Source organism: Balaenoptera physalus (assembly GCF_965194825.1).
Source record: "Balaenoptera physalus genome assembly, chromosome: 19".
Lineage (NCBI taxonomy): Eukaryota > Metazoa > Chordata > Mammalia > Artiodactyla > Balaenopteridae > Balaenoptera > Balaenoptera physalus.
Genome location: NC_138900.1, coordinates 67,662,598 through 67,687,099, shown reverse-complemented (window position 1 = coordinate 67,687,099; position 24,502 = coordinate 67,662,598). Strand labels below are relative to the sequence as shown.

Below are 24,502 nucleotides of genomic sequence, written 5' to 3'. Positions count from 1 at the left end.
CCCAGAGAGCCTGCAGTGGAAGGAGTCACCACGCGGTGTCATGGGGGGGTGGGGGGCGGGGCGGGGATAGCGGCAGAGGGAGGGGCGCCAGGCAGTGGGAGGAGGACGGACGCTGCAGGAGCCCATGCTGGCCCGCGTGGTGCCCTGGCAGAGGGGAAGGACAAGTGCACCGGGCAAGGGCGAGCGGGCTTTCTTCGCACTGGTATTTTTGCAACTTTCCTGTAAGTTTGAAGTGATTTCCAATTAAATGTTAACAAAAACCTTGAGCCACATCGCCCGCAGCCCCCCTGATTTCGGAACATGAAAGAGTCCCTGCCGTCTGGACCTGCCGAGCGTGGGCGGCGATCAGAAGAGAGCTGGCGGTTTTCACTGGAGTCCCCGCAGGGACAGAGCCAGCACTTTCCAGGCCAGGCGAGCAGCCGGCGTCCTCCTCGCTGCCACCGTCAGCAAGGGGGAGTGCCTGTGAGGTCACAGAAGCCGAGAGCAGGCGCTTCCTCAGCAAGGCCTGAGCCCAGTTCTCCTGCCTTCGGGGCGCACCCCGTCCCACCCGTCCTGCGCAGCGCGGGGACCCAGGCGGAGGCTCCATGGAGGTCTCGCCCGCCTGAGTCTGGGGTCTGGCCTTGTTCCACGCTAAGGGTCCTGGGGGCGGGCGGTGAGCAATACCCCCAGGCGGGAGGCGGCTCCTGGGCTCCGCACGGAGCCGGGGAAAGCGCACGGGAGGCGGGGAGTGCCCCTGTCGCGCTCCCGGCAGGGGGGGCGGCGGCGGCGGTGGCCTCTGACCAGCTCGGGGGAGCGAGCCCAGGCCCAGGCCCACCCCAGCCCCCAGGGGTAACCGGCCTGTGATTGCGCTCTCCGCCCCGGGCCGTCATCGGCCATGGAGATGGCTCCATTCTGGACCGTGTGTCTCACTGACTCCTCCACTGAGTTGGAAACGTTCTAGAACACGCCGCCGCGAGCTCCAGGTCCCCTTACCTTCACGTTTATGGGGCCTGGCTTGTGGCCAGCAGATCGTCATCCCTGCTCTGTCTCCACTGCCCCGAGCCCCCACGCCGTGGACCTCGCGCTTCCTTCTCTGACCGTCAAGATGCTCAGGGCCAGGCTGCCACCTCCTATTTTGAGCGCGGTTCAGTGAGGAAACCCCTACAGCCCCGAGCGGGAGCCGCGTGAGGGGGCGGCTGCTTGCCCCAAGTTGTTAAACTTCGGTGTGACTGAGGAGGGAGACGCTCTCCAGCCGCACCTCCCTCTGGCAGCATCCCTGCCACATCCAGCATGGCAGGCGCTCAGGCAGGGCGGTGCAGGGGCCCCCCCGCCCTCTGTGCTGCTAGTGCCTGATGGACCCACATGCCCCCGACGCTCCTCTGCTGGGGCCCTCCTCCCACGCGGGGTCCCTGGAACGACACCCCGAGCCGGCGGACTGAGCATCCAGCAGGGGGCGGCAGCCCCATTACTGCCAGGAGGGCTGGACGCCAGGGGCCTTGAGGCCGCCCTGAAAGCTGCCCACACACCGTGGACGGGAGCAAGGCTGGTGGGGAGGACCATCACATCTGGGAGGAGAGGCCGAGAGGGCGCGAGCCCAGCAAGGAGGATCCAGGTGAGAGGTTCTCGAGTAGACGGAACACATACTTCTTGATGTCATTTTTCATAAAATTACAGGAAAACCCACCCAAGTTCCACCTACGTTCTCGACCTAAGACATTCAACAACCATCTCTTGAACGCTGCCATTTCCCACTGGAGACCGAGGCCCACAAGGGCAGGGCCTGTCCGCGGCCCCTCCTGGCACAAGTGAGAGACAGGATCACTGCTACTTTCAGCTTTTAAAACTTGTCAGGGTAACAGAAGTCAAGAGTATGGACATCGCTGTGGAGAAAACAGTCTCTTAAATCAAAATTCCACTTCCTACCAAAACCGAACCTCTTCTATGACCCTGATCGCTTATGACCAGCAGACCTGTGGCTGTGAAAGTCCTCACTGAAACAAGACAGCAGTCCTCTCTTCCCCTTCCCCTCCGGATCTTAGAACAACACAGAAAGCAGGGAACAGTGACTTCCCAAGTGGGGAACGTCAGTTTACAGCTTCCGTGAATTTGTCTAAATGGGCGACTGCAAGGCTGGGGGCCGGTTACACTGTCGGCGTCCACTCCAAGTGGGTGCCAGCGTCCCGCCAGCGCAGAATTTTTGACAAGATCCTGCCGACAACGATCTCTGCTTTAACTCGGGCTGTCCTAGCTGAGGCTATCAGGACCCATCTCAACGTGGCCCAGAGGACAGAGCCCAGGAGGAGCCTGGCTGAGCGCGGGGAGCCCTGCTGGGCCTCACTCTGCACCGTCCACACGGCAGGCAACGCCCAAAACACCAGCAGCGCCCTGAGTCAAGGCCAGCCGGCGGCACCACAGTCCAGGGGCCGTCCCCGAGCGGTGGGGCCTCAACCTCTGCCATCGGCCTGCTGGGTGGTCGTGGTCGTGGCCGTGTGATGCCCACGTGCCGCCAGAGAGAACACAGGGGCTCACCTTGGTGTCCTCCTCATTTCCCTCCGCGTGGACAACGTAGGGGTAGCCGTCCTTCTGCAGGCTTTCTGACACGATGCGCACCTCGACGCCGGGCAGCGGGGTCCCCACGGAGCCTGCAAGGGGCGGGGAGGCACGAGGGAAGGAGGCGGTCAGCAGGGTTCTGAAGGAGAGCGCCGCACACTGAGGTGCTCCGATCTGCCTGACGTCACGTGCACACACGGAGGTGGGGGGGTCCCGCGTGGCTGTCACGTGCACACGCATGGGAACCCCGCACGGACATGATGTGCGCACACAGGGGTCCTGCCCCGTTGTCACGTGCACACACAGGGGGCGAAGCCCCAGGAGCCAAGAGCACAGCCTTAGGCGGGACACGCAGAGCAGCAGCCAAGGCTCCGAATGCCCTACAGGGCCTTCAGGGCACCTCGGGAGGGCCGCCCAGCACCCAGGGCGAGAGGCAAGGGCACTTCTGTCTCACTGAAGCACCCGGCTGAGCGGTCAGGGCACAGGTGGCCGCGGTTTGTCGCTGGGGAGGGGCTGGAGTGGGACAGATGCCAGAGGGTGAGCAGGTCCTCATGGCAGGGGTGATGTAGCCAGCATCCTGGCTCACTCGTTAGGTGCCTGTGGTTGGCTCAGTGTCTTCACCCCTGTGTGGTTATAATCAGCTTTTGAACCTGCAGAGGTGAGGGCAGGTGGTGGCCGCAGTGGAGTCCCCGTGGCCACTGTAATGAATAGCTGATGCGGGGCAGAGATTCCAGGGCCAAATTCCAAGTGTCTGAGGCTTCACTTCAAGGTCTCAGGACCTTTAACTGTTATCAATGAGGACTTGTCACAGGAGAAAAGTCCCAGGAAGCCCACTTGGCAAACTCCACGAGCTGCTTAGCACTCTGGGATCCGCACGCTCGGAAACGTCTGTGACACAGGGCTCAGCGTGCTAGATGGTGCGGCCCTGTCCTCCTCAGCCCGTCTTCTGTCTGGGGTCCTGGGGGCCACCGCCGCCTCTTCCTCCTCCTTCCTCCCCTCCTTCTCTTTTGCTTCCAAATATTTAAGAACTACAGTGAAATCCATATATGATGCAGCTATTCATTATAAAGCCTAGGATTCAGGGGCATTCAGCACATTCACAACATTGTGCCATTATCACCTCCATCTAGCTCCAGAACTTTCCAGCAGCCCAGAAGGAAACCTGTCCCCGTCAGCTGTCACATCTCCCCCCGCCCCAGCAACCACTAACCCATTCTCCGGGGACCTGCCCCCTGGATGTTGTGTATGAAAGGAACCGCCACCCATTACCCTCCTCTCTTCCTGCGGGTCATCTACTTGGGGCCGGGGGCTGCACGAGTGCCAGGACGCTCAAGACCGGAGACAGCCTGGAAAAGGGGGTGTTCCACCTCAGCTGCAGACAAGACACGAGGACCAGAGACAAGACCTAGGCTGTGAACATGAGCTGGGTCCAAGCCCTGCCCTCCTGCAGGCTCTGCAGGACCTGGGGCCAAGGCGGCCACAGTCCCGACACTGGGGATGTGTTTCCCAGCGGACCTCAGCGTCGTAGCTTCCCTCTGGATCTGTCTCCAGTGAAGAGTTTGTCTCAGCCCTGTTGTCTGCATTGCTCCTCCTTGGACCTCATGGTCTGCTAAGGACCGGCGGGGCCACAGCTCTGACTGCTTGGTTACAGACCAGGCCCGGGCATCTTGGAGATTTTTTTCCAAGGTCTTTAGATCACTCCCAATTGCTCATATTTTATGGCCAAATGTCAGCAGGATGACCTAGGTTTTAGCCCTCAGTGTGTGTGTAAAAGCCACAGAACAAAAGGTTTAAGGGAAGAAATGGGCTGATAAAGTGCAGGAGAGAAAGGCCATGTGTAAGAGGACATCGGTCGGGCCCACTGGGCTGATGGTCCTCCTTCCTGTGTTCCCAGGCAGTGAGAGGATTTCGTGCTGTGTGAAGGAGGTGTACTGTGAATTGATTTATCACTTTCTGAGACTGGTCAGGATGATTTCTTTACTATGTGCCAGAAATAAAGAGTCCCATGAACACACCTTGAGCCATCAGGCAGAATGTGATGATTTCATCAGAAGGCACTTCATTAAACTAAGTACAGAATCTTAAGCACGAGCAACCACCTCGCTCAGGAGTGAAATCTGCTCTTCTTCCCTTTTCTTCTGAGCTCTCGTCCCCGCAGTGGTGTGACGCCTGCTCAGGCCCAAGCCCTCCAGACGGCGACGCCTCCTTAAGTGTGAGCCCTGGGGATCCTTGGAGTACGAAAGCCCCTCCACGTCCCTCGTTTCGTGTTTGTAAAAAGACACTTTAGTCTCCTAAACCTTCCCTGAGTTCCAGAGAGCAGACTGAGGCAGTTACTAATGAGAGAAATAGAGGAACACAAAAACAAAGGAAAAGCAGTTACCTCAGAGCTCGAACAATAAATCGGTAATGAGACAGAGTCGTACCTCCTCCTCAAGAGACGTACACACTACCCTGACGCACATCTTGGAGTTGTTCTGCATGAACTAAGGCCCCCACCCGGGTGGAGGATGGTGACTACAGGCTGAGACCCCCAGCCCTGTTGGAACCAGAAGGCTGATGACTGAGATTCCTGGGACACCACCCTGTCACCTCACCACCAACCCATCAGAAGAATGTCACACATCTGCAGCCCTCCCCGCAAATGTCGCCTTTAATAGCCCTTCCCTGAAAGCCCTAAGGAGTCTGGGTCCTTTGAGCACCAGCCGCTTGTTCTCCGTGCTTGGATCCTGCACGTTCCTTCCCCACAACCCCGTGTCAGTAATTGGCTCAGTTCAGTAACACTTGCAGAAAGGAGGAAGCAGAGGCTCCATCCAGGCGCTAGGAACTCAGGGAGATGCTGTGGGGAAGGGAACCCTACGGGATCTGCCGTGGCCTCCAGGGAGGTGAGTGGCTGCCCTCAGTCCCACAGGACTGACAGTCACAGGGGCACGTCCCCACTTACCCACAACTTCTGTACAACTTGGCTGCAAACTGGGGGTTCCCTGGGCCCCTCCTGGGATTAAACGGTTTGCTAGAGCGGCTCTCAGAACCCAACAAAACAGGTCACTTCCTAGAATACCAGTTCATTACAAAGGCTACAAGGTGGGAAGAGCCAGATGGAAGAGACACCTCTAGCAAGTATGTGGGTGGGTGGGAGTCTCTAAACTTGCACACTCTCCAGGCACATCACACTCCAACACCAACCCGTGTTCACCAGCCTTGTTTTGGGTTTTTATGAAAGTTCTATTATGCAGGTACAATTGATTAAATCATTGGCCATTGGTGCTTGATTCAACCTCCAGCCCCTCTCCCATGCTAAGGAAGTCAGGACTGTCCATCGTATTCAATGAGACCTGAACTGCTAAGAATGTCTATAAAGAAAACACTGACAGGGCTTCCCTGGTGGCGCAGTGGTTAAGAATCTGCCTGCCAATGCAGGGGACACAGGTTCAAGCCCTGGTCCGGGAAGATCCCACATGCAGCGAAGCAACTAAGCCCATGCACCACAACTACTGAGCCCACAAGCCACAACTACTGAAGCCCGCACGCCTAGAGCCGATGCTCCCCAACAAGAGAAGCCACAGCAGTGAGAAGCCTGCGCACCACAGCGAAGAGTAGCCCTGGCTCGCTGCAACTAGAGAAAGCCTGCGTGCGGCAATGAAGACCCAACACAGCCAAAAATAAATAAAAGTAAAATAAATTTATGAAAAAAAGAAAAGAAAACGCTGACAGAATTACAGCACCACTACCACAACAGTGGCATTAAAATCTCCACACAAAGACAAACCTATGATTTGTTAAAGGGAAGTCTACAAACGGCAGAAACTGCTGTGTTAGGACAGGGCAGCTGCTCAGACCCCAGAACCCCCCGCCCCTACCCCAGTGGGTGGAACAGAGCAGGGTCCACCAGGTAGGGCCAGCCTCCTATACCCACCTAGATGGGGCCCCCCGCCCCGCCCCACCCCAACCGCGTGGCGCTGCCCCTCCCATGTTGCGTGACACTGCCCCTCCCACGCAGGGTGGACGCGGCCCCTCCCACGCCACGTGCACATTGCCCCTCCCACACCGCGTGGACGCTGCCCCGCCCACGCAGGGTACACGCTGCTCCTACCACACTGCGTGAAGTGGTCCCTCCCACTCCACGTGCATGCTGCCCCGCCCACACCGCGACAACGTGGCTCCTCCCACACCACGTGACGCTGCCCCTCCTACACTGCGTGCACACTGCCCCGCCCACGCCGGGAGGACGCGGCCCCGCCCACGCCGCGTAACGCTGCCCCTCCCACACCACGTGCACGTTGCCCCAACCATACCGCGTGACGCGGCCCCGCCCACGCCGCGTGACGTGGCCCCCACGCACCACGTGGACGCGGCCCCTCCCACGCCATGTGCACGCTGCCCCGCCCACGCCGCGTGACGAGGCCCCCACGCACCACGTGACGCGGCCCCTCCCACAGCGCGACGACCCCGCCCCTCCCACGCCGTGACACCGCCCCCCACACCCCGTGACACTGCCCCTCCCACACCGCGACGACGTGGCTCCTCCCACAACACGTGATGCCGCCCCGCCCCCACTGCGTGCACACTGCCCCGCCCACGCCGGAAGGATGCGGCCCCTCCCACGCCACGTGCACGTTGCCCCGCCCACACCGCGACGACGTGGCTCCTCCCACAATGTGTGACGCTGCCCCGCCCACACCGCGTGACGTGCCCCCCACACCACGTGGACGCGGCCCCTCCCACAGCGTGATGACGCGGCCCCGCCCACACCGCGAGGACGTGGCCCCTCCCACAATGCGTGACACCGCCCCCCACACCACGTGACACTGACCCCCACACCGCGACGATGTGGCTCCTCCCACAACGCGTGCACGCTGCCATTCCCATGCCACGTGGACGCTGTCCCGCCCACGCCACGTGGACGCTGCCCCGCCCACATCGCGTGACGCTGCCTTGCCCATGCCGCGTGACGCGGGCCCCCCCCACAACATGTGGACGCGGCCCCTCCCACAGCGTGCCGCGGTTCCTCCCACACCACGTGCACGCTGCCCCTCCCACACCGCATGACGCTGCCCCATCCACGCCGGGAGGACGCGGCCCCTCCCACGCCACGTAACGCTGCCCCTCCCACACCACGTGCACGCTGCCATTCCCACGCCACGTGCACGCTGCCCCGCCCACACCGCGTGGACGCAGCCCCTCCCATGCTGCGTGACGCTGCCCCGCCCACCCCGTGTGACGCTGCCCCTCCCACGCCACGTGCACAGTACCTGCCCACACCACGTGGACGCACCCCTCCCACACCGCGTGATGCGGCCCCTCCCACAGTGCGTGACACGGCCCCTCCCACAGTGCGTGCACACTGCCGCGCCCACGCCGGGAGGACGCGGCCCCTCCCATGCCACGTGGACGCTGCCCCGCCCACATCGCGTGACACTGCCCCTCCCACACCGCGATGACGTGGCTCCTCCCACAGCGCGTGACGCTGCCCCTCCCACACGGCGTGATACGGCCCCTCCCACAGCACGTGACGGGCCCCTCCCACACCCGCAGGGACTGAGTGCCCTCCTGGTATCCATTGGGCAACAGGGTGGCTGCAGTCAGGAGGGCAGGCTATCCTTCCGCCTCTTTTTATAACAGGTGTGAGCTGTGGCCAGGTGACTTTAATTGTCCTGTGGCTCCGTCCAGCCTCTGGGGCGGGTGACTGTGCCTCACTGGGTCCTGGAGCGCCTGTCCGGCAAGCCCAGCATCTGATAGCAGCCTCCTATCAAACCATGTCAGGCCCAGCAGCTCAGGTCACCACCCGGGGCCTCAGCCGGGCAAACAGTCTCCTTCAGGCCACGCGCCCCTCCGGGCCTCCAGGGAACCTGTGATGGGCCAGGCTGGCAGGATGTGTCCCCGGACCAGCCCAGAGTCCCGGCTGGAAGGAGCCCGGCCCAGGAGTCAGGGGCACAGAGGATACAGCCTGATTGCTCCGGAAGCGGCACTCAGGGACTCACTCCCGGATTCAAGGTTGACGGCTACTTCCTTCATTGTTTCTAAACCAAAGAGCCGGCCGTGCGCCCACTGTGAGCCGCCTGCTTCACGGGCGAGAAAAGACCCCGGGCTCTTGGTTCCGGTGCCGAGAAGAGGCCACGCACAGCCACAGCAGAACCCTGAGCCTGAAGAACTGCAGCGAATTAAGATTCGAGAATTTCTGCCCAGAAGTCTCGGGTTTAGGGCACGGGCACAGGTTCCTCTGTCCCGGAGCCTTTGCCCCCGCCTGACAGAGGGTGTCCTGGTCCGACAGTGTGAACACCTGCTCCGTCTGTGGGACTTCTCCAAGGCCATCAGAGGGGTGAGATCAGCCCAGTATCGGGGCTGTCGTGTGAACAGTTTGCAGCTTCTTAGAAAGTCAAGCTCACACCCCCTTCTGACCCAGCAGTTGTACTCTAAGGCGACTGCCCACGAGACGTAAAGACGCATTCACACAAAACCCTGCACACAGACCTTCACGACGGCCCGACTGGGAACTGTCCAAGACCAGACACAACCCAGCGTCCTTCGGTGGCGGACAGGTTAACACCGAAGGTGCTGCTCGGCACAGGATGTGTCTCACACTTGTCCTGCCAAGTGTGAGAAGCCGGACCCAAAGGCAGGTCCTGGAGGCTGTGCCTCTGTGTCGTTCCAGGAAACGCACAGCTACAAGGAGAGGAACCAGGGACGTGCTCGCCGGCCTGGGACGAGGAGGCGCTGACCACGAAAGGGGGAAGCTCTGGAGGTGACTCAACTTCGTCTACCTGAGTATGACGGCAGACACACTGAAAACTCACAGACCTGCCCACCAGAAGGGCGTCTTTCACTGTCGTGCAAGACAAGCGGACGCCCAGAGGCAAGTACAGGCACATGATGACGTACGTTTATTTCCAGACGCCTACTGTGTTTTGGACAAGCTGGAGGGCACTGACCGGGAGGGCTGGAAAAGGGCCCAGAACAGAACAGGCTCACGTCTCAGGCCTCAGGCTCTGCCTGCAGGTTCCCTGTCAGGGACCCGGGACGTGAAGGCTGTTTATGTGGAATGGCCTAGAGAAGGCGGGACAGGAAAACCAAAGGGCAGGAACCCGTCTAGAGCAGCAGGCCATCCAGACGCAGGCAGGTCCCCAAGCACAGGCGGGGGTCCCTCCTCCCTTGCCCCCGACACCTGCCGTCTCTCCCGCTGCCACCGGCCTGTGTGGCTCAGGGCACCTGCATGGGAGACTCTGGGCCGCGGGCGACCTGGTCTGGACGGAAGCAGCCCCCGGCCCGGGAGGTGGGGAGGGGGGCGCCCTGCCAAGCACACGGCGTCTGGGTCACCTGGGAAGGACACGGCCACCCTGAGAACGTGCCCGTGGCCCAACAGGGAAGCACCCTCCGCGGACTGGCCCACCCGAGGACCCAGAGCAGAGGGAGGACACAGCTGGCGGGCGCCGCTCGTACCTGGCAGGCGAGCTGCGGCCAGGGGGCTGGACAGGGCCATGCCGATCTCCGTCATCCCGTACCTCTCCAGCAGCGTGTGGCCGGTGATGCCCTTCCACCTCTCCAGCACAGGCAGGGGCAGCGCGGCCGAGCCCGAGACCATCAACCTGCCCGGCACAACCACAGGCTCCTGAGCTCGCGGGAGCACACGGCTTCGTCAGCCCGGTGAGAGCCAACGCGCCCAGCACCCCACTCACCGTCACCCTTTAACTCACGGCTAAAGCGGCAGCTCGGGCTGAAATTTAACTCTGTTCTTTGGAAAGAACCTTGGGTATATTTTAGAATGTAAATAGGTCTTCACAAGGAAGGGGTAATCACAGTAAAAGGAAAGTGATTTGAGGGTCCCTGGTGGCACGCTCTACAAACAATCACAAACGGCCCCACAAAAGAGCAGTGATAAGAATAAGGGGATGACGGCTTATCTGGTTTAGGGACAAAAGGCCACCGGGACTGAGGAGGAGGGGGAGACGGAAGCAGGCAGTCTCCAGTGAGGGGCACACGGGGGCTCCACGAACACTGCCTGGCGCTGACGGCTCACGTGACAGTCACATTGATCTGATATCTGAGAGCCTCAGCATGCACCATGTCCCGAAAGCACTGTGTGCAGGAAGGAAGGTGCTTCTGCTTCTAGTGGGGGCCGGAGCAACGACCACCCCTGTGCTCCCCCCACGGAGGTGCAGGCACAAGGACCCTCCCCACCAGGAGCCCGGCTGCTGAGGTCTGAGGGCCTGTCGCCCAGAGTCACCCTGATCTCCCCTCTCTGATCTCATTCTTGCCCTTGGCTCCTGAGATCTGGGTACATCGTGCTACCAATCCCACTCTCGTCCTTGTGGTTGGGCTTTGGACCCCAGCCCCACCACGGCGCCTCGTGGGAGGCCGATCCAGGGAGGTGCTGGCAGTGGCACCCTCAGAAAAGGGCTCTAGTTCCATCAAAACGTCTTTTCAGAAACGGAGCAAAGAGTGGTTAAATGGGAGCAGAGGACAAGGTGAAATACTCGTCTTGGCTGATTGGGAATTCTCTCCCGGAAACGGAGGGCTTTCCTGAGCTCGCCTTAAGGACCAGCAATCAGACGCACAGAGGCCATGAAGCTCGTGGCTGTCCGGCGCCAACTCGCTGCTCTGCTAAAGGCTGTGTCTGCCACAGACACACGTGTCACACCTCTTAGGTGCACGTGTCATCATGCCTGTGAAGACCCGCCAAACTGCTCACCTCCGTGTGCTCTGCAGATGAACCGCGTGACCACGAGCAGACAGGAGCTGCAGCTGGCAGGCTCGGGGGAACACGCAGAGCAAACCCCATGCCACCGAAGGGGCCAGACAGCCACATGTCTGTCAGGGAGGGTGTGTGCAGGGGGTCGGGGAGGGGGCAGGGCTGAGAGCCAGCAGATGTGGGGTCAGAAAGGACTTCCCCATCCTCGTCCTTCAGACTCTACCGGAAGACAGGCGGACAGACAGAGAGAGAGGGACAGAAAGACCCAGAGGTAGAACAGAGACACAGATACAGAATACAGGCAGCTGCGTCGGGAGCACAGATACGTAGAGAGAGACGTAGATACACATTTTAAAGCAAAGAAAAAATACTGCTTCCTAAAACTTAGTAGAACTGACTCACTAAAAATAAGCTATATTTGACTTTCTGGATGGGAAGGTGGACTCTTTTCATTTACCTGATTTTTTCTTCACAAACTGCACGCACGAAATCCTGGACATGAGGGTGGGTAAAATGTTTGTCGTAATAATCCATCAACTTGCTGTATATGGTGGGCACTGCCATAAATACATTAATCCGTGGAGTTTCAGAGCTTAAGAACTTTTCCCAAACCTAAAGAGAAGACAGGAAGCACACAGCACAAAGATGAGAAGACACGCGCGCAGACACGTACGGACCCTCGGTTCCAAGACGAGTGCTCTCAGCAGAGGACCCCCCCTTTTCTTAAGCATCCGAGGGTCTGCAAGCGGCTCCTGTCTCAAAGGGGGTCTCACTTTGACAGGGTGACACAAGCGCCTGGACCTTCCGTGGAGTCACTGTGCAGGGGACACTGGCGTCTGGCCTCAGGGGTGGCCCGTGAGGAGGAAGCGGATCGGGGAGGAGTGGGCCCTGGGCCTGGGGACTGGCCCCGGATCTGCCGTCAGGGGAGAGGTGGCGCCTCAGGCTTTTCCAGCCACGCGGACGAGGGTGGACAAAGCTGCACGAAGGGCCAGGCAGGCCTGAGCACAGCACAGCGTCTGGCAGGCGGGCAAGCGCACACGGGGAACGGATGGCGTCTGCTGTTTTATCCGAAGAAGTCATGTGAATTTCGTATCTTACTCTGTAACAGATGTTTCTCGTTTTAATATAAAGATGCTTCAAGTTTCTCAGCTCATGCTGAGAACGTGCTCGTGTGTTAGCCCTCATCTTCCAGAGAAGGGGCTCTCTCCGTGCAGCCACCGCATGAGCCCACGGTCAGGGCGGGACGGGGAGCGCGGGGTGCTGCGTGCTCAGTACACCCCACACAGACAGCCTTCCCCCTCAAGGCGTCCAAAACGCTGCAGCCAGCCCCAGCCTGCCCCAGTCCCTGATCGCATGCTTGTAATTAGCTCCTCACCTTAGCTGCTTGACAGAGCAAAGGCACTCCTCTTTGGGGAGAAAAATTACATCGTTCTTTTAAAGACAACCCCGCCCCCATTATAAAGCATGTATGAAAAGAGAAAAATGTGACCCATAACTAAGAAAAAAGTCAACAGAAGCAGACCCTCAATGCGGATGTTGGAATTATCATACAAGGAATTTAAATTAATAAATAGGTTAAGAAATTCAGAAAAGATGAATGAAATGGGGGATGATCGAGGATTTCATCAGAGAAGTAGAACTGCAAGAGAACCATTATAAGCTGGAAAGTACATTATGTGAAACTAGGAATTCACTGGATACAGTGAACAGACTAGATGCAGCAAAGACAGCAGTCAGTGGAAATGATCTAAACGGAAGTACAGACAGGAAAGAGGAGAAAGAAGAGTGTCACCACGTGTGGGACAAGATGACACTCTGACCTGTCAGGAAAGACAGAAGTGCTCGGTCAGTGCAGACACATCCACGTCCACACATGGGAAGACTCAGTGTTGCTAAGATGGCAGCTCTCCCCAAACCCCAGCAAGCTCTGTTTTCCGGAAATTGACAAGCTGACCCCACAGTTTACAGGGAAAGGCAGAGGACTCGGAAGAGTCAGAACACACGTGAGAAGGAGGCAGGAAGGTGGAGGACGCACACTTCCTGACCCAAAACCCACTCCAAAGCACCAGCATTCACCGCCGTGTGAAGCTGGTGTAAGATCAGACACACAGACGAACGGAGCAGATGCCCGGAAACAAGTCAATATGATGACGGCCAACTGAGTGTGACAGAGGAGCCACGTCACTTCAACAGGATCATCTTTCCAACAAACAGCGCTGGGACAACTGCATATCCACATCCAAAAAGACGAATTTTAGACCCTTACCTCACCACACCTAAGAATCAGTCCAAAGTGGATCAGAGACCTAAACGTATCAGCTAAAACTATAAGACTTTCAGGAAAAAACATAGGTGAAAATCTTCATGACCTTTGGTTAGGCAAAGATTTCTTAGATACGACAGCAAAAACGATCTATGAAATTAAAAAACTGATAAAATGGATTTCATCAAAATTAAAAGCATGCGTGCTTCAAAAGATATCATTAAGAAAATGAAAAGACAAGCCAAAATGGGAGATAATATCTGCAAACCATCTATGTGATAAAGGACTAGTATCCAGAATATATAGACTCAATAATAAGACAAATAACCCAATTTAAAAATGGGCAAAACATCCGAATAGACAGTTCACCAAAGAAGATACATGGACGCAAATAAGACCATGAGAAAACACTCACTGTCCTCAGTGATTAGGGAAATGCAAATTTAAACTACAATGAGATACCACGTCATATCCACTACAATGACCATAATAATTGTTTTAAAAACCAGTAAAACAAATGTTGGTGAGGATGTGGGGAAACGAGCCCTCACGCACTGCTGATGAGAACGGGGACAGAACAGCCACTGTGGGAAAGTTGGGCAGTTTCTTAAAATGTTAACAATAAACTTATCGTACACCCCAGCAATTCTAATCCTACTTATCTACACTTGTAAATGAAAAGTGTCCACGCCAGGATTTGTATGTAAATGTCCACAGCAAAAACTGGAACTGACCCAAATGCCCAATAAATGATAAATGGGTGAACCAAACGTGGCCTGGCCACGTGATGAAGCAGTACTCAGGGACCAAAGTGACAAACTACTAATACACATGCTACAACACGGACAGAACTCAAAGACGTTCTACAGAGTGAAAGAAGCCAGGCCCAAAAGACCACATGTTCTATGATTCCATTTATATGCCAGGCCCAGAAAAGGAAACTCTGTAGAGACGGAGGACAGACAGTGGTTGCCAGGGGCTGGGTGTGGGAATAGGGACTGAGATAATAGTTGAACAAACCCTATAAATTTATGTAAAATCACTACATCGTTCACGATAGGTGAATTTTGTGGTATGTGAATTACATCTCAATAGAGCTATTTTTAAAAAAGGACAATGCAAGGAAAACGTTTTCAGTGAAACAAAGCTGAGAGAATTTGTCTTCAAAGCTGCACTACAGGGCTTCCCTGGTGGCGCAGTGGTTTAGAACCCGCCTGCCAATGCAGGGGACACGGGTTCAAGCCCTGGTCCGGGAAGATCCCACATGCCGCAGAGCAACTAAGCCCGTGTGCCACAGCTACTGAGCCCACGTGCCACAACTACTGAGCCCGCGTGCCTAGAGCCCGTGTTCCTCAACAGGAGAAGCCACCGCAATGAGAAGCCCGCACACCGCAACGAAGAGTAGCCCCCACTCGCCACAACTAGAGAAAGCCCGCACGCAGCAACGAGGACCCAATGCAGCCAAAAATAAATAAAATAAAATAAATAAATTGTTTTTTAAAGCTGCACTATAAGAACTATCAAAAGAATTCTTCAGGATTAAGGGAAACGATCCAAGAGGGAAACACAGATCTGAAGGAAGAAATGAAGAGCACCAGAAAAGCAAATATATGGGTAATTTAAAAAAATTTTAAGGACCCCTGACTGTTTAAAGCAACAGTAGTAGCAGTGTATCATGAAGATGAAGGAAGGGAATAATAAAAAAACAGAAGGAACAGGAATATAAAGCACAGGTGCATTAGAGAAAAATCAACACAGTTGGTTCTTAGAAAAGATAGTAAAACTGATAGGCCTCTAAAACAAGAGTGATCAAGAAAAAGGAATGAAAACATAAACTACCAATATCAGATATTTAAAGGAGACATCACTACAGATCCTAAAGATATCACAAGGATAATGAAGAGAAATTATAAACTACCCTATGCCAATAAATTTGACAATTTTGATGAAATGGACAATTATTTTTTTTAAAAGTACCAAAACTGACACAAGAAACAAAATAGAAAATATTCTAAGTCCTACATCTATTAAAGAAACTGAATCCTTAATTTAAAACCTTCCCAGAAAGGTTGGCCCAGATGGCTTCAATGGAATTGTATCAAACGCTGAAGGAAAGAATACTTTCAGCCATACACAAACTTCCAAAGAACAGATAAGGGGGGGAGGGGTGGCTGCCACACTCCTTACACAAATGAGCAAAACTCCAATACAGAAGCCTAACAAGGATGTCATAAGAAAACTACAGACCTGTGTTCCTCGTAAACACACGAGCAAAACCCTTAACAAAGTATTAGCAAATCAAACCTAGCAGTATATGAAAAGGATAATACGTCATGGCTGAGAAAGTTTACTAAAGGACTGTAAGATTAGGAAATCAGAAATATTAAAAACTTTAATCAGTATAACTAACCACATTAACAGAATAAAGAGGGAGACAAATAAAGGGGGTAACTCTGTACAATCAATTCAAGAGGTAAAGAAAACCCATTTGATAATATTCAACCCACCCTATAATTAAACTCTCATAAAACAAGGGATAGGAATGTCCTAAAGCTAATATACGGTATCTGCAAAATACTACAAGTAACATCATACTTAATAGTGAAATATTAATGTTTCTCCAAGATTGAGAATAAGTCAATGATGTCCACCATTACCACTTCCAAATTAGACTCATCAAAATTTAAAATTCTCTTTATCAAAGGACTATTAAAAAAGTGAAATGAGAAACCAGAGACGGGGGAAAGATTCACAACATGTATTTCTGACAAAGGCCTTTTATCCATAATATATACAGAACACCTACTGATTAGTTATAAAAAGACAACCCAATTTAAAAATGGACAAAAGGCTTGAAGAGGCATTTCATAAAAAGAAAATCTCTGAATGACCAGTAAGCATATGAAAAGTGCTCAACACGATCAGTCATCAGAGAAATGCAAATCTTGTAAGGCCAGTGAGGTAGCAGCATTACACACCCACTAGGATGGCCGAAATCTAGAAAGCCGGACCCAGTTGCTAAAGGGTGGGGCACGCTGCAGACAGGAGCATAGAACGGATAAGCACTTGGGAAAGGGTTGGGAGTTTCTTAAAACATTTCACATACGTGATCCTGTGACCCACTAATTCTAACCCCGGGTATTTACCCAGAAGAAATGAAAATGTACATCTGCAAAAAGACATATGAGAATGTTCCCAGCAGTTTCATTCATAAAGCCAAAACTGGGAAAAGCCAGATGCCCATCAACAGGAGAAGGGATGACAACTGTGGGTCCTTGGTGATGGAAGGAACTCGCCGCTTACACACGCAGCAGAGATAAACCTCAAAGGATGCCCAGTGGAAGAAGGGAAACACAAAGCCTACAAACGCTAATGCCATTACATGCAAATTTCAAGAACAGGTCAGCTAACTTATAGTAACAAAGATCAGAAGAGGTGGTTGCCTGCAGGGGGGTGACTGGGGGTTGTCATGAAAGAACTTCTGGGGCAATGGGAATGTTTTCTTTCCCAGCCTGGGTGTGGGTTATACAAGTGTAGTCATCAAAACATACTAAACTGTACACTTAGATCTGTGCATTTCACTTCATGGAAACGAAAACTCAATAAGAGGAAACAAAAGTACACTCACTGAGATGGCTAGAATTAACGAGACTGACCACAGGAAGTGTGGGTAACGATCTGGGGTAACTAGGACGCTCACACATTGCTGCTGGGAATATAAAACACGCACCCGCTCTGCAGAACTCTTCGGCAGTTTCAACCATAATTAAACATACATCCAGCCCGGTGGGCGTCCGCCACCAGCAGGTGCAGATCCAAGAGAAATGTCCACAGAAAGATCTTTATGCAAATGTTTATACCAGCTTTATTCAAAATATCCCCAAACTTGAAACAATCCAACCTCCTTCAACAGAAGAATGGATAAATTGTGGCACTTTCATACAAAGGAATGCAACACAGCAACACAAAAAGAACAAATTACAATTGATGGAACTCAAGAATAAATCTTAAAATAGTACATTAACTAAAAAGCACAAAAGGACACATACTATCGGGTCCACATATATGAAGAACATGTGAAACTCAGCTATGGTGCACCCCCTGACTAGGAGAGGACACTGTGGGCCATGTAAACGTGCTCTGTCTTTATCTGCGTGGTGACCGTCACACAGACGCATGCTCAGTTTACATACATTTTACTGTATGTAATTTACGCCTCAATTAAATAAAAGAAGCGTGACAACGTTCCCCACTTTACAAACCCCGATGAGTTGACAGCTCTAGGCTACGAGCACCAGCAGTGCTGACGTCAGAAGGAGAGAGACGACTGGGCGTCACGCGCCCTGCTGGACAGAGACACACGCTGGCTGTGACGTCTCCTCCCCGCCAGAGCAAAGCAACACCCTGAGCCTCGTCACACCTCTAGACCTAACCATCAGTTTTCAGCAAGTATAAGGCATAGCGAAACAGGTTAAACGACACCACAGGGATGTAATCCGCAAGATCAGACTGTGGGGAAGTCTACAGGACACACGGCCTAATTTCATAAACAAAAACTTCAAGGAAAAGACTGAGGAGAAACTGAGGAAGTAAAACCATGCGCACGAGCAGTGGTCCAGCCGCTGAGAGCAAAGTGCCTGCGAGAATCCCCGGGGGACAGAGACCTCCTGATAGGCCTTCCCGCCCAGCTGTGGCTGTGACCTTGACCAGGCCCTGCGGCTTTCTTGCTATCTTCTCACACCACTGTGTCAATCTGGACTGAATCCCTCAGGTCCCTTCCAAGCTCTGACATGCAGCTTTGCTGGAAATCCTGCGGGGCATCCTGCTTCCCACTGGCTTGTTAAAGAAACTCTGTCCGCCAAGTCCTCCCCGAGGTGGAGGGCAGTGCCCTCGCTGCCACCTGGCACCAGGGAAGGCATGGGTCCTTGGAGGACACACCGGACACCACTCGGGCGTCTCCCGGGAGCGCGGGTATCCCGATCTGGCTGACCAGGAACAGCCTCGAGCCCCCGTTCCTTCTCACCCACGGCGGCAGCATCTACAGGTTAGCGGCTGTGTTTCCACTGGTGCGCAGACCCCGCCGCTACCCAGCCTGGCGAGTCCCGACAGCACCCTCACGGCAGCCCGGTCCTCCTCCCGCTCACCAGGGCTCGCCCGTCACCACAAGCATGAGGACAAGACGGCACAGAACAGCACAGACCGCACCACGTGCCCGGTAAGGCGCAGGGCCCGGACTCAGAGGAAGGGGGACAGGCTGGGTGCACCACGTCCCCGGTGAGGCGCAGGGCCCGGGCTCGGAGGAAGGGGGACAGGCTGGGTGAGGTGGCCGTCACTCTGGGAACCTGCGGTCCCGGCCAGGCCTCTGGCGGCCGCACACGTGGTCCCCACCCAGGCTTCCCACTGGAGGCTGAAGGAAGGACAGAGCTCACACTCAGCCGAATGAAGGGGGAGGAGCGGCCCTAAGGTCATCAACTCAGACACTGGACCCCTGGCACACAGACGACATCTGCCCCAGGGGCTGCGTCCTGAGAACTGTGCAGCCGGGAAGGCCTGGCCACTCTGAGAATTCACCCACACTGGCAAAGGGAACAGCAGCGCCCCCACCACGCCGCGTCCCCGTTGCTTCAACGTCCATACACTTCAGAAGTTGAAGGTCGGGAGATCCCCTCAAAAGCCTCTCTAGGGCCCGCATTTGACCAGTGAAAACACTCCTGCGGCAGCCAGGCTGCAGAGCCCAGCGCGATGTGAGCAGCTTCCAAGCGCGCTGCACACAGGAGCCCACACCGGCTGCAGCAGAGCGAGGGTCCGGGGCCTTTTCACGCACCAGCTCCCCGACCTCACCCTGCAGAGCATCCGGGACTGGAGCCTGGGGCGAGACCCCCAGCAGGACTGCCCTGCCCGGCAAAAGCCAGGACAGGGTTGGCGCACAGCTGCCACGGGCGCCTCCTCAGCTTGAAGCAACGGCCAGGGGTTAAGCCATCACCCGTTTCTGGCGATTCTAACAACCCACGGGAGGGCTCTTATTCTGTTTTTGAGGTGCTCTGGCCAAAATCCGGCAATGACAGAGGACACTCCATAATGAAAGGCTGGAGACAGGAGAACAGATGCCTGTTTGTCCCGTTCCTCGGGCCTGTGTGCGCGGCCCCGCCCTAGTGGCCCCAGGCTGTGGGTCAGCTCTGAGACGCACTTGAGCTTAAGAGCTCTGCTCCCCTCCCCCAACTCCGCCTGCAAACACCTCCACCCACTTCAGCAAGACGCAGATTTCTCAAAGCCCAGAATGAACGACCTCTGCGGCCACAGGTGTGCCAAGCAGCAGGCTTCACATGGGCACCGGAGTCCCGAGCAGGGCACTGGTCTCTACAGAGTGCCCTGGCAGTGGCCCCAGCGGCCTGCACCGCCGAGCCGAAAGCAGCGCCACGTGCCGGGGTCTGCGCCCTCCTGCCTCACCTGCCGGGCCCCACCGTGACTCAGTGCCTTCTCCGAGAGCCACCGTGATCCCGAGAAGTTGCCGGAGCACGTTATCTGCAACAAGGGATCGATCGCGGCCAGGCAGCCTAATTAACAACCAGACTTCATTCCGCGGGGCTGATGGCGGACAGCCCGCCATCAGTCTTCCTGCCGTCCCCGAGTCACCGCCACCTCATCACTCAGCCTCGCGGGATGCAGACAGCCCCTCACCCCACTGTTCACAGAAGGACTTGAAGCCTCCAGGAGCTGAGACCGTGTCAACACCAGTGCAGGTTTCTGGGCCCCGCACCGCTTTACACTCATTTCTTTGTTTTTTGTTTTCAATGAATGGTAACCCTTTTTTTTTTCTTTCTTTTTAAATATATTTACGTATTTGGCTGCGCTGGGTCTTAGCTGCGGCAGGCGGGATCTTCGTTGCCCCATGTGGGATCTTTACTTGTGGCATGTGGGATCTAGTTTCCCGACCAGGGATCGAACCCAGGCCCCCTGCATTGGGAGCGAGGATTCTTAGCTGCTGGACCACCAGGGAAGTCCCTACACGCATTTCTCAAAAACAAGCTTAGACAAGCCCCGATATTTAATAATGCTAAAGGTGGGGTTTTCCTATCAATAGTATAAGTAGAGTCACAAAACTCTGAAACTCAGGGCTGCGTCTTTTATCAGCCACAGCAAATGTGTTTGACTCTTCAGCCCTGCTGCATGGTTCTGAGAAACCCCAAGTCAGTGCCTAGGATCGGGAAGGTCTGAGCTGACTGCCCCGGCGAGCTGCTCTGCAGCCTCTGGTCTCCAGCCCCCGGGCAGGAGACAGGCAGCATCCCAGGGTCTCGCTCTCAGAGGTGCAGGCCGAGTAGTGACAGCGAGGGGCCACTGGAGTGACGGGAGAGAGCTGGAGGCCAAAGAAAATAAACGGAACCTGGTGGCCTGGGAGCAGGTGGGAATCCCTGAGGTTTCCCTGTTGAGTGCTTCCTTGTCCAAAATCCGCTCTCGTTTTCACAGTATCTAAGCTACACAGGTACATGTCGAACAGAGCTAATCCCATTAAGCTTTACACCAGCAAGACCTCTCGGGAGGGTGAACACCAAGGCCGACAGGTGGAGCTGCCCACACCCCGGGGGTGATATTCCACATGGAACCCCCGGCTCAGGGACGCTGACAAGCCCACCCACGTAACCCGCCACCTGCGGCCACGGGCAGTGGCAGATGGAGCTGAGCTGTGAGCACAGGAGGCCCCATCCGCCGTCCTGGTCTTTTTTTTTTTTTTTTTAATTTAATTTTTGGCCACGTTGGGTCTTTGTTGCTGCGCGCGGGCTTTCTCTAGTTGCGGCGAGCAGGGGCTACTCTTCGTTGCGGTGCGTGGGCTTCTCACTGCAGTGGCTTCTCTTATTGTGGAGCACGGGCTCTAGGTGCACAGCGTTCAGTAGTTGCAGCGCATGGGCTCAGTAGTTGTGGCGCACGGGCTCTAGAGCACAGGCTCAGTAGTTGTGGTGCACGGGCTTAGTTGCTCCACAGCATGTGGGATCTTCCTGGATCAGGGCTCGAACCCGTGGTCCCCTGAATTGGCAGGTGGATTCTTAACCACTGCGCCACCAGGGAAGTCCCCCGTCCTGGTCTTTATACACGTCTACAAACCCAAAGTGTGCAGAGCAGTCTGTCCCTTTAGGGGAACCTTGTGGCGGGTGTTTCAGTGGAATGTTGTCACGTTTACCTGCTTATGCTCTGACTCCTGAGGAGCTGATACAGTAAAGTTTTCAGTAAACAAATAACCACTCTCCTAAGTGACTTTCAGGGACGCTCCCCCCAGAGGCCTGTTCACAAGTCCAGACGATCACGATGACAAAAGCCGAGGGGGAGCCTGTGGAGAGGGTTCAAGGAGCCAGCGTCCCCTCGTGGCCCACGGGGCCCGTGAGTGACGACCGTCCATTCATCCACAACAGCTCTGAGCCACCTGCCCTAGGCCCCGGGGGCAGGCCCTGAACAGAAGGAAAACCATGCCCTCGGAGGTGACATTCTAGGGGGAGAGAAATGAGGACCCACAGCAGAGTCTACGTGGCCCGGAGGCGGCAAGCGCTGCACTGAACAGTAGCGCAGGTTAGGCCAGGACGGGGGCCAAGACGCACAGACTGAGCCTGCAGGCCCAGGGTGGTGGACGTAGGGTGGGGAGGAGAAGGTGACGGTGGAAGAGGCCAGCAGGGGCCGGGGCTCCCCTCCTGGACGAGGCAGCCACACTTCCTGCTCTTTCTTTACCTTCCTGGGTCTGTGCTTTGGGGAAGGAAAGGCCTGCTCAGTCTGCAGGCCAGCAGCCTGCCTGCACCCCTGCCTCGCCCACCAGGCACTCACATGGATCAGGAACGAGGAAATCCTGAAGCTGGGACTGTAGCCGGCCGGTCAGCCACCGCGGCTCAGCCTGTCTGGGTCCCTGATCTAAGCTCGGGGTGGGGGCACCTCTCCCTCCTCCTGTCTTTGTGGTGCCCTGCAGGGAGGCCCTCCAAGTGAATGAAGAATTGTGGGGGAGGGCAATTTGCATTCTTTGGAGACCCCAGGGCACTCCTGCATTCCTGCTGCACAAGCCCAGGCAGTCACAAAACCTCCCCAGGGATGAGCTGGCCGTCCCCACTTGCCCTTAGCCGTCACTCCCGATAGCCTCAGGGCCCCCCTTTCTCCCCCTCCCCACTGCCCAGTCAGTTCGGTCAGAGCCCCCTCAGGAAGCCGTGTGTGCCGGCCTGACCGACCCCTGTGGAGAGTCACTGGGACTTGTGTTAAGAGGCAGACAGCCCTCTGTAGACCCCGCTGTCTAAATCCTGAGGCCCTGCAGCTGAAAAACAAACAGCAGGATGGGGGCGGAGCTGCGGCAGTGGGCGGAGGAGGGGGCTGGCTGCTGGGCAGGGTCTGAACGGGCTGCCCTGGCCCTCGGGCTGCCACCTCCACTGTTTGGCTCCCCGGTCTGTGCACAGCGCCCACGCCGGGTTTTCAGCTACGTTCTCCTCTAAACCCAACAGCATCACCTGTCAGCACACAGGCTCCCCAGCTTCCCTGATGCTGGTCCGCACGCAGCACCCTTGCAAACAGGAGGAGAAAGGGTCCCTGCTTCTCCCTGCTTTGCGTTGCTGGCACTGGGCTCAGTGCCCACCCTGTGCCAGGCTCATTGCTCCTCCGTTAGAGGACGAGACGGAAGGTCAGGGAGGTGCGGGGCTCGCCCGGGGCCGGCCTGTCTGTAGCACCTCATCCTCTCACTCTGACCTGGCACCAGCACCGATGTGGATTAAGGCTCCAGGCGTGACGTGAGGACGGGCCAGAGACGATCTAGCTAGAGCTGCCTCTTTCTGGTGGGGACAGAGGAGGCCGACTTCAGTGAACGATGGATTCTGCAGACCAGGGACCCCAGGCCTCAGGGACCCCTCGTGAGGAAATTCACGCCGGAATAAAGTGACTAAACAACAAGCTCTGTGCTGCGGGCCGAGCCTGGGCACTTCTCCAGAGACCTCACTCGGCGGCCCTGCTGCGCAGAGGTCTCCAGGCCACTCCTCTCCTGGGGCTGCAGACCTGCAGGACAGCAGCCCGCACAGGAGCCCCGCCCCCACAGGAGCCCCACCCCCACCGGGAGCCCCGCCCCCACCTGGGGCCCAGCCCCCACCTGGGGCCCAGCCCCCATCTGAAGTCCAGCGCCCACAGGAGCCCAGCCCAGGTGCTTCCTGGGCTCTCCCACTTCGCATTCTCATGCTGTATAGGTTATAGCGTGAGTCAGTGACAGTGTAGGGCCTCGTTCAAGCCCTGTGCTTCCTGGCGGCCCCACGGCGATGTGTCACTTTGGCAGCCTCTCCGTGCAGTCAGCCCATCACCACCTCAGAGCCCTGCCTTCACCTGCCCCGGGCCCCTGTCCCCACCAGTACACGGGACACGGAGGCTGGGATGGGACTGCTGCACAGCAGCTCACCACGTGCCGGGGGCATGGGCAGCGTCTGGCCAGGTCTCTCCCCTCCTTCTGCACTCTGCTCTGCAGGGCCCGCTCTGCCCCACCTCGTATCCACTCGGCCTCCCTCCCCCGCTGACCCGACGGCAGTGCTGGGAAAGAACCACCTGCTGAAAAGAGGGACCGGTGGGGAGACTGACACGGAGCCCCCAGCTGGGCCATCCACTTGGGACCTTGAAAGCCAGCAGTCAGCTGAATAACAGCCCCAAGACATCCACGTGCTTATCCCTGTGGATGTGCCACCTCACGTGGCAACGGGGACTCTGCAGGTGTAATGAAGTCAAGGGTCTGGAGATGGTGCGGTTGCCCTGGACACTGGGTGGGCCCGACATGGTCACAGGGTCCTTACGTAGAGGGAGATCTGGCCACAGAAGAGGCGGCGGTCACGAGAATACAGAAGCAGAGGTTGGGGTGATGCAGCCACAAGGCAGGGCACACAGGCGCCTCCAGCAGCTGCAAGAGGCAGGAGCAGATTCTGCCCCGCAGCCTCCAGAGAGAATCAGGCCTGCGGCACCTGGCCCTTAGCCCCGCGAGCCTCATCTTGGACTTGGACTTCCAGAACTGAGAGTATACACTTGGTGCTGTGCGAAGC

The 24,502-nt window shown here is 56.3% G+C and overlaps 1 protein-coding gene across 3 annotated transcripts in view; it reads right to left on the bottom strand.

Moving 5' to 3' along the window:
* Positions 1-24,502, bottom strand: part of ACSF3 (acyl-CoA synthetase family member 3) — a gene marked incomplete at its 5' end in the record, with an annotated part of 56,696 nt that overhangs the window by 23,651 nt on the left and 8,543 nt on the right. For all 3 annotated transcript variants that reach the window (XM_082437922.1, XM_082437924.1, XM_082437923.1), the window contains 3 exons: positions 2,509-2,621; positions 9,964-10,109; positions 11,670-11,824. In XM_082437922.1, coding sequence (XP_082294048.1) covers positions 2,509-2,621; positions 9,964-10,109; positions 11,670-11,824 — 414 coding nt within the window. The remainder of the gene's footprint in view (positions 1-2,508; positions 2,622-9,963; positions 10,110-11,669; positions 11,825-24,502) is intronic.